Source organism: Petromyzon marinus, chromosome 9, assembly GCF_048934315.1.
Source record: "Petromyzon marinus isolate PM22_M1 ecotype Great Lakes invasive population chromosome 9, UKy_Petmar_22M1.pri1.0, whole genome shotgun sequence".
NCBI lineage: Eukaryota > Metazoa > Chordata > Hyperoartia > Petromyzontiformes > Petromyzontidae > Petromyzon > Petromyzon marinus.
Genome location: NC_133675.1, coordinates 9,192,731 through 9,204,728, shown reverse-complemented (window position 1 = coordinate 9,204,728; position 11,998 = coordinate 9,192,731). Strand labels below are relative to the sequence as shown.

At 43.9% G+C, this 11,998-nt stretch overlaps 1 protein-coding gene across 1 annotated transcript; it reads right to left on the bottom strand.

The window, feature by feature from the left end:
• Positions 1-9,015: 9,015 nt before the first annotated feature.
• LOC116940575 (ATP synthase F(0) complex subunit k, mitochondrial-like) lies at positions 9,016-11,998 on the bottom strand. Its single transcript, XM_032950557.2, has 4 exons — positions 11,865-11,998; positions 10,132-10,226; positions 9,928-10,019; positions 9,016-9,640 (listed from the first exon to the last, which is right to left on the bottom strand). Exons 2-3 carry the CDS (start codon positions 10,216-10,218, stop codon positions 9,930-9,932), a joined length of 177 nt encoding a protein of 58 aa, XP_032806448.1. The 5' UTR covers positions 10,219-10,226; positions 11,865-11,998; the 3' UTR covers positions 9,016-9,640; positions 9,928-9,929.

The following is an 11,998-nucleotide window of genomic DNA, read 5'->3' as shown; positions in this document are numbered from 1 at the left end:
CCGTGGTCTCCTCCCTCCCTGTCCGTGGTCTCCTCCCGCCCTGCTCGTGGTCTCCTCCCTCCCCGTCCGTGGTCTCCTCCCTCCCCGTGGTCTCCTCCCTCCCCGTGGTCTCCTCCCTCCCCGTGGTCTCCTCCCTCCCCGTGGTCTCCTCCCTGTCCATGGTCTCCTCCCTGTCCGTGGTCTCCTCCCTCCCTTCCCATGGTCTCCTCCCTCCCTTCCCGTGGTCTCCTCCCTCCCTTCCCGTGGTCTCCTCCCTCCCTTCCCGTGGTCTCCTCCCCGCTTCCCGTGGTCTCCTCCCTCCCTTTTTTCCCGTGGTCTCCTCCCTGCCCTCCCGTGGTCTCCTCCCAACCCCGTCGACGGCAACAGCGAGCCCAGGGGGTGGCTCGGAGCGATTCCTCGACTCACCACCCACCACCACCCACCCACCACCACCCATCCGCCTTGGCAACGTCGTCGCGATACGGGCACGGCGATTCGATTCGTTGCCATTCGCGTGCCGCTTGTTTTACATTGCTAATACAAGTGGAGGTTGTTGTTGTTGTTTGTGGGTTAGATCGCCTATAAATGTGTCGTTAACCCACCACCACCCACCCGACACAGCAAATTAGCACGGGGTTGTCACGTAAACAAAACGTGGCAATTAATTTACTACTTCAGTAAAAATGTGTAAACCCACATTCGATTTGAGTACGACGTTTTTCGCTGGTGGTTTGCAATCAACTTCACCACGTGATTTGTCAGAACACTTGGACATACAGCTGTACACTATGGTGCTCCCATTTGCAATCTACGCCTCGTGGAGGCTAAATGGGAAGTGGGAATTCAAAGGCAGCATTTGCCGAATCGATAATTGGTGACTATGCTCTGCAGATGAGTTGTCCAACAAGGACGAACCCGTCTCGCTGTCTCATCGCTGCCTGTGTCAGTCGGGACACGTTTGATGAAAATGTATTTTGATGCTGACCTGTGGTCAAGGGTACACCACAAAGCACTTTAAGGAATTGTTGATGGTTATTGTATAGTGCACAACGGCCGAGTGCTTACGCCTCTCTCTCTCTCTCTTGGGTGTTGTTTGCAACTTCAGAGCCGCGTGTGGCTTCAGAAATCTTTCTCTGCTCGCTAACATTGCTTCCAATGCACTCACCATTGCAATGCTAATAATCATGTAAAGCGACATTTAATCAATAGCCCGCCAAGGAATATTAAGTTGATGCCGACGAGTTAATAATTCTGAACGATCTATATCCGGACCTGAAATGTTTGTTAGCTTTGTTGCTATATTTTTGGTTCTTTCGGTAAAGTCGCGTAGAAGGCAAAATAATAAATTCATACAAATAAAACAATAAAATTCTCACGACGTTTCGATTTCAACACAAGCAATCATCAGGTGTGAACTTTTATTGGTTTTCACACCTGCTGATGCTTGTGTTGCAATCGAAACGTCGTGATAATTTTTTGTTTTATTTGTATTATTGTATTTCCCCTGCAGTCACGAAAGCTTTTAAATCGAAGCTTATACTAAACTTCGCCTTTGATATACACCGTAACCGTGCGCCCTTGTTAGGGCAACGCAGTGCCACAATAAGCAACACGTGTGCCGACACGACGGAGCGACTGCCGACATCGTACGGGAGGGCTCGCTGCATTTGCGACACTGCAAGATCGCGAGGTGGCCAGAAGCTTTCATCCAGCGGTGGATAGACCTCGGCGGGTTGGTGGCGGGGGTGACCAAGTACAGTACAGTTCCTGCAGGCGTGTGAAGATTCGCGGGTTTTTAAATAATGCACGCGTAAAGTCGTTCGTGCCCAAAAATCGGTTTGTTTGCTACGCGTACAAAAAGAGTCTTGCGGAGGATTTCGTTGATGGGATGAATTGAAAAAGAGTAAACACGGCGGGGAAAGTTAAGAGAAAGCGGGTAATCGATTCCCAAATCGAGGTGTGACGCGGAATATTGAATATCGACTCTTGGGAGGCTCGAGTGAAGATGCCAGCCAGTTCGATGGTTTTTTACGTCTCGGCGATAAATCGTGGCAATCGCGCGCACGATTTGATTACAGAATCGATTACCTGCAGTACTTTTATACCGTACGCGTGGATATGTAGTGGCTTAAGACGTGCCGTACAAAACGTCGGCAACGTTTGTCATTGATGTAGGCACGATACTTAAAGTACGAATAGCATCGCTGATGATGGATTAAAGCCTTGCAACACCCCCCGCCCCGCTGGGCACCACACCATGCGGCACGAACGATCGCCATCTTGCGTCGGGGTGCGCCTCCACATTTCCGCGTCATCAAAACGCAACGCTTCCGCTGAGACCCCCCCCCCCCCCCATGTAAGATGGCCACCATGGATTCGGCATGTTCATGGAGCGGCCGCCATCTTACGTAGGGAGTCGCCTCTACAAACTCGCGTCATCTAAATGCAACGTCCGCCGAGGACCCCCCCAAACCCTTACGTAAGATGGCCACCATGGGGGAGCGGTCGGTCTCTTTAGTGACGTCAAGCCAATTACAGGTGGGCGAGGCACGTGGGTACCCAATGTGACTCCAGCAGACAACCACGGTTTTGAACCAATCACAGTACCGTGTCAACCAATACGGTTTAACCCGTATTGCACATGGAAATGTAGTACGGCGTACAGCCGTTTCAATACGGGCAACTACAAAAAGTCTGTTTCTGCCTTGCGATGGGACTTTGTAGGTTGAACGTTGCGCATTTATAAGGGCACGGGTAGGCCAATAAGGTTTACATTATATTCTTAGTTTTTTCGGTAAAGTCACGTTGAAGAGAAACAACAAAATATATATAAAACAAAAAAAAATTCTCACGACGTTTCGACCATAACTCAAACGGTCATCATCAGGTGTGTCGGTTTGCATAAATTTATTTTGAAAACGGCATATTTATTTATATATATATAAATAACGTTTGCGTCACGCGCAACGATGGCAGTTTGCCAGGACTAGTCCATCTATTTTTTTTTTTGAAAAGAGGAGGGGGGAGACGAAATTTGTTTTTATGTAAGCTGTCTGAAAGGCACTGTAAGCGTGAACAATCAATCAAGAACTGAAATGATTTATCAAATCTTTCCAATGATTGCTAAGATAGAATCCATCTTCTCGGTTGAAATTGTCTCTGTGTTTGTATATGTGGATAGCCTCATGAACGAATCTCTCATGGAAGCCAGATGGCTTACAAAGAACCTCCGTCTTGGAAAAGTCAATGGCATGTGAGCCTACTGAATTAGAACAATGATCTGCTACGGCCGAGGTGTTGGTCCTACCGTGTTTAAGGTCTGCTTTATGTTCACGAATGCGGTCCGAGATATGGCGTTTGGTTTCTCCAATGTAACTACTACCACAGAGGCAACTTAGTTTGTAGACACCAGGGTATTGTATGTCCGGAATCACATCTTTTACAGACGGAACCAGATCACGGATTTTATGTAATGTGTTGAAACGGACCTGGATCTTGTGTTTATTCAAGATTTTGGAGATCTTTTTTGTGATCCCAGCAATGTAGGGTAAAGTGATGGTTTTGAAAGGCTCCTCAAGAGGGTTCTTCTTCATGGTTTGAGTGATAGCTTTGCGGATTGTATAGTCGGAGTAACCATTAGCCCTAAGAGCTTGGTGTACGTGCTTGAGTTCACTGCTTATGTGTTCCTGGTCGGATATGCATTGGGCTCTATGATACAGAGTCTTGATGAGAGAATTCTTCTGTGATGGATGGTGGTGGGAATCCGGTTTCAGATAAGCATCCGTATGGGTAGCTTTCCTGTAGACAGAGTGGCTCATTGAACCATCAGGTCTCTTTTTAATTAGGACATCCAAAAAAGGTATCTTGCCATCTATTTCGACTTCCATGGTAAATCTGATGGCTGGGTGTATGGAATTGATGTGGTCGAAGAATTTGTCTAGAGCAGGCCGGCCATGTGGCCAGATGACAAAAGTGTCATCCACGTACCTCTTCCATAAGGTTGGGCGCAGAGTGGCAGTCTGGATGGCGTCAGTCTCAAATTTCTCCATGAAAATGTTAGCTATAACTGGAGAAAGGGGGGAGCCCATTGGGGTGCCCTCAGTTTGTTTGTAGAAAGTTCCATTCCAAGTGAAGTATGTATTGGTTAAACAGTGTCTCACCAGGGGGGGTACCTCAGTGTTTAGTCCTTGATGAACCAAGTCTTCAATGATTGCAATGGTGTCAGGTACAGGAACCTTGGTGAATAAGGAAACTACATCAAAACTGACAAGCAGGTCGTCTGGGGACAGGGAAATACCCTTGATTGTTGATACCAGGTGAGTAGAATTTTGTACCGCAGAGGTGGTCTTTCCAGTGAAAGGACGCAGGATTTCAGACAAAAAACGAGCTAGTTTGTAGGTGGGGGAGCTGATAGTAGAGACTATGGGACGAAGAGGTGTATCAACTTTATGTATTTTTGGTAAGCCGTATAATCTTGGTGGCCTGGCAGCAGAAGGTTTCAACGAAAACTGTTTAGATTGATCAATTAATGTGGTTGAATCAGAAATTATTTTGTTGGTTTGTGTGACGAGGCTGTTGGTGGGATCTCTTTTTATTTTTGTATAACTACCATCGTCGAGTAATTCTTTAATTTTGTTGTTGTATTCTATTTTATCCATGATAACAGTAGCATTGCCTTTGTCAGCTGAGAGAACTACAATATCATTCCTCTTTTTTAATTTATATAATTCAAAACGCTCATCTTTGCTGAGGTTGCTAGCTGGCATCTTAGCGTTTTTGAGGGTTGCAGCGATTTCAGATCTTGCTACGTCTGCAGCGATGTGACCCAGGCCCCTGAGAGCAACGTCTACTTGGGCAATTATATCATTAACTGGTATGTGTTTAGGTGTGACTGCAAAGTTTAGACCTTTAGCTAAAACGGATTTCAGACCATCGGAAATAGAACTGTTACTGCGATTAATTACGACTTTATTAACGTCTAACTTTTTGGTGTGTGGGTCCGGTCTTTTGTTTAAGAGGAGGTTAAATTTGGAAATCAGGTTTTCCTTACATTTGGTCGACATAGTAGCAGCTGAAGAGGCAGTCATATTGTCTACATGTTCCCAATCCGATGTGGACATTATTGCCGTCAATGATAAGTGTGATTTGTAGAGTGTCTTGTCTAACTGATCTAGTTCTGTGCGTATAAGTCTGATTTTTTCTGAGATAAGAGCTAAGCTAGTTTTGAAAAGAATTCGTTTCGCATTAGAAGAAGTTACAGTAGCAGAGGTGAGTGTAAATGCGATTGGTATTACCCCAGAGTCGCGGCATCTCTTCAGGAAGGTGAGAGACTCGATCAGCTGAGCTTTCTTATCCCGGAGTTTGTTGAAAGATCTTAAAGTTATGTGAAAACCCTCCCCGTAGAGGCGATTAAATTTTGATTTAAAGCTTTCGTGACTGCAGTAATTCATATTCTTAGTTTTTTCGGTAAAGTCACGTTGAAGAGAAACAACAAAATATATATAAAACAATAAAAAAAAATTCTCACGACGTTTCGACCATAACTCAAACGGTCATCATCAGGTGTGTCGGTTTGCATAAATTTATTTTGAAAACGGCATATTTATTTATATATATATAAATAACGTTTGCGTCACGCGCAACGACCAACACCTCGGCCGTAGCAGATCATTGTTCTAATTCAGTAGGCTCACATGCCATTGACTTTTCCAAGACGGAGGTTCTTTGTAAGCCATCTGGCTTCCATGAGAGATTCGTTCATGAGGCTATCCACATATACAAACACAGAGACAATTTCAACCGAGAAGATGGATTCTATCTTAGCAATCATTGGAAAGATTTGATAAATCATTTCAGTTCTTGATTGATTGTTCACGCTTACAGTGCCTTTCAGACAGCTTACATAAAAACAAATTTCGTCTCCCCCCTCCTCTTTTCAAAAAAAAAATAGATGGACTAGTCCTGGCAAACTGCCATCGTTGCGCGTGACGCAAACGTTATTTATATATATATAAATAAATATGCCGTTTTCAAAATAAATTTATGCAAACCGACACACCTGATGATGACCGTTTGAGTTATGGTCGAAACGTCGTGAGAATTTTTTTTTATTGTTTTATATATATTTTGTTGTTTCTCTTCAACGTGACTTTACCGAAAAAACTAAGAATATGAATTACTGCAGTCACGAAAGCTTTAAATCAAAATTTAATCGCCTCTACGGGGAGGGTTTTCACATAACTTTAAGATCTTTCAACAAACTCCGGGATAAGAAAGCTCAGCTGATCGAGTCTCTCACCTTCCTGAAGAGATGCCGCGACTCTGGGGTAATACCAATCGCATTTACACTCACCTCTGCTACTGTAACTTCTTCTAATGCGAAACGAATTCTTTTCAAAACTAGCTTAGCTCTTATCTCAGAAAAAATCAGACTTATACGCACAGAACTAGATCAGTTAGACAAGACACTCTACAAATCACACTTATCATTGACGGCAATAATGTCCACATCGGATTGGGAACATGTAGACAATATGACTGCCTCTTCAGCTGCTACTATGTCGACCAAATGTAAGGAAAACCTGATTTCCAAATTTAACCTCCTCTTAAACAAAAGACCGGACCCACACACCAAAAAGTTAGACGTTAATAAAGTCGTAATTAATCGCAGTAACAGTTCTATTTCCGATGGTCTGAAATCCGTTTTAGCTAAAGGTCTAAACTTTGCAGTCACACCTAAACACATACCAGTTAATGATATAATTGCCCAAGTAGACGTTGCTCTCAGGGGCCTGGGTCACATCGCTGCAGACGTAGCAAGATCTGAAATCGCTGCAACCCTCAAAAACGCTAAGATGCCAGCTAGCAACCTCAGCAAAGATGAGCGTTTTGAATTATATAAATTAAAAAAGAGGAATGATATTGTAGTTCTCTCAGCTGACAAAGGCAATGCTACTGTTATCATGGATAAAATAGAATACAACAACAAAATTAAAGAATTACTCGACGATGGTAGTTATACAAAAATAAAAAGAGATCCCACCAACAGCCTCGTCACACAAACCAACAAAATAATTTCTGATTCAACCACATTAATTGATCAATCTAAACAGTTTTCGTTGAAACCTTCTGCTGCCAGGCCACCAAGATTATACGGCTTACCAAAAATACATAAAGTTGATACACCTCTTCGTCCCATAGTCTCTACTATCAGCTCCCCCACCTACAAACTAGCTCGTTTTTTGTCTGAAATCCTGCGTCCTTTCACTGGAAAGACCACCTCTGCGGTACAAAATTCTACTCACCTGGTATCAACAATCAAGGGTATTTCCCTGTCCCCAGACGACCTGCTTGTCAGTTTTGATGTAGTTTCCTTATTCACCAAGGTTCCTGTACCTGACACCATTGCAATCATTGAAGACTTGGTTCATCAAGGACTAAACACTGAGGTACCCCCCCTGGTGAGACACTGTTTAACCAATACATACTTCACTTGGAATGGAACTTTCTACAAACAAACTGAGGGCACCCCAATGGGCTCCCCCCTTTCTCCAGTTATAGCTAACATTTTCATGGAGAAATTTGAGACTGACGCCATCCAGACTGCCACTCTGCGCCCAACCTTATGGAAGAGGTACGTGGATGACACTTTTGTCATCTGGCCACATGGCCGGCCTGCTCTAGACAAATTCTTCGACCACATCAATTCCATACACCCAGCCATCAGATTTACCATGGAAGTCGAAATAGATGGCAAGATACCTTTTTTGGATGTCCTAATTAAAAAGAGACCTGATGGTTCAATGAGCCACTCTGTCTACAGGAAAGCTACCCATACGGATGCTTATCTGAAACCGGATTCCCACCACCATCCATCACAGAAGAATTCTCTCATCAAGACTCTGTATCATAGAGCCCAATGCATATCCGACCAGGAACACATAAGCAGTGAACTCAAGCACGTACACCAAGCTCTTAGGGCTAATGGTTACTCCGACTATACAATCCGCAAAGCTATCACTCAAACCATGAAGAAGAACCCTCTTGAGGAGCCTTTCAAAACCATCACTTTACCCTACATTGCTGGGATCACAAAAAAGATCTCCAAAATCTTGAATAAACACAAGATCCAGGTCCGTTTCAACACATTACATAAAATCCGTGATCTGGTTCCGTCTGTAAAAGATGTGATTCCGGACATACAATACCCTGGTGTCTACAAACTAAGTTGCCTCTGTGGTAGTAGTTACATTGGAGAAACCAAACGCCATATCTCGGACCGCATTCGTGAACATAAAGCAGACCTTAAACACGGTAGGACCAACACCTCGGCCGTAGCAGATCATTGTTCTAATTCAGTAGGCTCACATGCCATTGACTTTTCCAAGACGGAGGTTCTTTGTAAGCCATCTGGCTTCCATGAGAGATTCGTTCATGAGGCTATCCACATATACAAACACAGAGACAATTTCAACCGAGAAGATGGATTCTATCTTAGCAATCATTGGAAAGATTTGATAAATCATTTCAGTTCTTGATTGATTGTTCACGCTTACAGTGCCTTTCAGACAGCTTACATAAAAACAAATTTCGTCTCCCCCCTCCTCTTTTCAAAAAAAAAAATAGATGGACTAGTCCTGGCAAACTGCCATCGTTGCGCGTGACGCAAACGTTATTTATATATATATAAATAAATATGCCGTTTTCAAAATAAATTTATGCAAACCGACACACCTGATGATGACCGTTTGAGTTATGGTCGAAACGTCGTGAGAATTTTTTTTTTTTATTGTTTTATATATATTTTGTTGTTTCTCTTCAACGTGACTTTACCGAAAAAACTAAGAATATGAATTACTGCAGTCACGAAAGCTTTAAATCAAAAGGTTTACATTAGTCTGTAATAAAGGTAGGCACTGATAAGCGGTTGACAGGTACGAATCACGGTGCACGCGAAAGTTTTAGCAGCTCTGCTCACCTGACACCATTGCGGTTGGACGAACCGGCGTTTAAACTTGCGCATTGAAAAAAAACACGTTTCAGGTTCTGCATGGTAGCTTTTATTGTACTGTTAGATTGTTAAAGGTGCAGTACAGTATTATTTGATTCGGTGCCACGAGTTTAGAACAGAACTCTAGCCACCGCTAATGGCGGTGACGTCAATACGGTGCTTGAACTGGGATGTGCACCTTGGGGTAGAGTCACGTAAAGTAACCCAAGCTGGCAGGCCATGGGATAGACCCAGGTGAATGTACAAGCACATCCATGTGCTAAATCACCGCACTTCATTTATTCCCCTAGATTTATTCCTCTACCACACCTCCCCTCAACCAAATAAGGTTTTTTTATTAACTTAAGGTGGTAACAATAATCAGCTTTGGCCCATTAATTCAAAACCGTTGGGAGGGCCTAGTTCTACTGCAAATTCATGACACGCTTTGGCTACAATGCAAGAGCATAAAGCATCAGGTAAAGCCATTGGGCACGCTTACTTTTAAAAACATACCACGCGTAGCAAATTAATGATCAAATGCACAGTTGTTTTAAAACTTCCTTTATTGGGGCATTACACAGCAGGATGAGTAGCTGTTACTTTAGGAACGCAAATTTCTTCACATCCGAGTGTTGAGTTGTTGGATGGTCCCCATCTTCATCAAGTTTCCTGAAAAATAAAACATTTTAGATGGGATGCTGTAATAGAACAGCTTTGATACTACATAACATGTTTAATAAACTTATATTAAATATGGGTCAAACGTCAACTGAAAACATTTTAATAATCCAGGTGAACACAATTTGTACACGGCCGTCTGGAGTGAATATTAAATAAATTGTAAATTCACTTTCACTAGTCTACTGAAGCATGGCCATACAACCCCCTCCAACATGTTTTCAAGAGACCTTTTTCTTGCAGTAGATCGTTTTAAATGCATATTTACTTAACGTCACCTTTAAGAATCTTGAATCTGCTTAGGCTTTTTTGACTTCAACTTGAAAAACAGAACGATGCCCGCAATGGTTGCATACGTGGCAAGGACGCACTGTAAAACAAGTATACCAACCAGCTCAGACACTGCATACTGTAGTAAAACAAGCATACAATTTGTACACAGAAACAGCCATATACAAAACATGCCACAAACATATACTTACATTGCGTCTGCCGATCAGGGTGTAAGCATTAAAATATTTCTGGATGCCTTTGAACTGGTACTGCACACTCGAGTCGTGACCGGCCATGGCGACACCTGGGGGAGGCCCGAGGAAGAAAAGACGCAGACAAGACAAGACCCATGGCCAGCGACTTTTAGTACACAATTACGACCCTGGTGGAGTGCATTGCAGTAGTAAAGCATGTTCCTCCGACCAAACAGACATTTTAAATTTCATTCCTCAAGATCGAGCCGAGTCTTAAAAACCTGTTCTAACAATTTGGATTCGCATAACTACCTGTCAACTATGTTCTTTGTTAGAATTCGTGCATAATTACAACAATTAAAAATAAACGGCACATTTGGGAGCACCACTTGGGAGAGTAGTGAATAGTTCATTTTATTGCAAGATTCATTCCACACGACCTGCCGTGTTATACGAAAACAGAATGTAAACTTGAAATCACGTAGGGCGAGAAATTAAACTTGGTGCTGTGTAATATCACTGCCCCAGGTTTATATAAAAACAGGATATACTTTTTTTTAAAGTTGCCAAAGGATGCTGCTCTTCCATATTGAACATTGTCCTCGGCAAGGGAAACCGAGAGAGCAAGTGCTCCTATGGCCTTTGCTGAAGGCGCGAGGTGGTACGAATTTCCGTTGACAAGGATTCAGCGGCAATATAGACACAGTAGGTCTGGATGACAATGGGCAATAACCGTAATAATCTGCTCATTTCCTAACAAAAGATAACTTTAAAGGTCACCACAGCCAATGGCTCACAAAATAAGCCCATTGTTAATATCAGAATGGCTATGTAATTCACTTAAAAGTTTAGAATTGTGCAACTCAAATGTCATCAATCATCGAAAGCCTATGGAATCGTTCACACTTCCACGGACTCTTTTCATTCCAACGAGGCTCAAACATCTCCCAAAGCAGCTCTACACCTCCATAATTCTCCAAGGGGCTAAAGACATACAAGTTAAAACACTGTAGTTCCCCCGCCTTTCAGTGACAGCGAAAACCATACCAATTTGAATCGTCACTTATTGACACGACCACCCCATGGCAAAAATCTGATTTCAAAAGTAAAAAAGAATCGAGACTGGACAGTTCTCTAACGTATGACCACCGCGCACTCCTTTAAAAGGTTGACCGTCATAGGCCACTGCGGGGTGGACATGCAGAAAACAACCACTGCCCTACTCTACGCTCACAGGTCTATGCCGTCAGCCTTCTAAAGCATAGTGGAATAAACCCCCGCGACTCGCGGGGAGAGGTCCTCAGTGCCAGCAGTGGATTTAACGCACGGACTGTACACGTGCACTGGATAGCGGCTACGACCCTGTCAGATCAGAGCAGAGCCACCTCAGTACAACGCAATTCCACACACACACACACACACCAAAAAAAAATCCCACTTAAAACGCGTGCAATCGTGACACGTAAAAAAAACTACTTACGAAATCACACGTAGCCGATGTTAACAAAAAATTAAAACCCGCAACGCTGTTTATTACATCACCATTACTTAACGCCGACTCGGTGACACAAGGCGCAATCGGAGCAAGGCCCGACCGAGTCCGACGCTGAAGGTTAACACGGGCGCGCTCGCGCAACGCCGTGCGGCTCGCGGCGTCTCTCGTCCCAGCGCCGCCTTGCAACACACCACTCTAGTTGCGAGCCACGGAGGGTGACGTTGCTTCCATTGCGAGCTTAGGGTCGCCTTACCGTGAGCTGCGAGGACGATGAGGAAGCTGGTGGAGGTGGAGACGGCGGCGGTCGATGTCCTTCTGCTGCTGCTGCCTCTGTACCAGGCGACTCCGATGCTGACGTCTCTGGTCAACCCCCCCGGCGGCGCGGTT

Bases quoted from the DNA above. Each gene is read 5' to 3' on its own strand.
- LOC116940575 (XM_032950557.2), bottom strand. From the start codon at position 10,218: ATGGCCGGTCACGACTCGAGTGTGCAGTACCAGTTCAAAGGCATCCAG. The intron at 10,020-10,131 runs GTAAGTATATGT...CTTGTTTTACAG, and splicing joins CCCTGATCGGCAGACGCAAT to TGCGTCCTTGCCACGTATGC.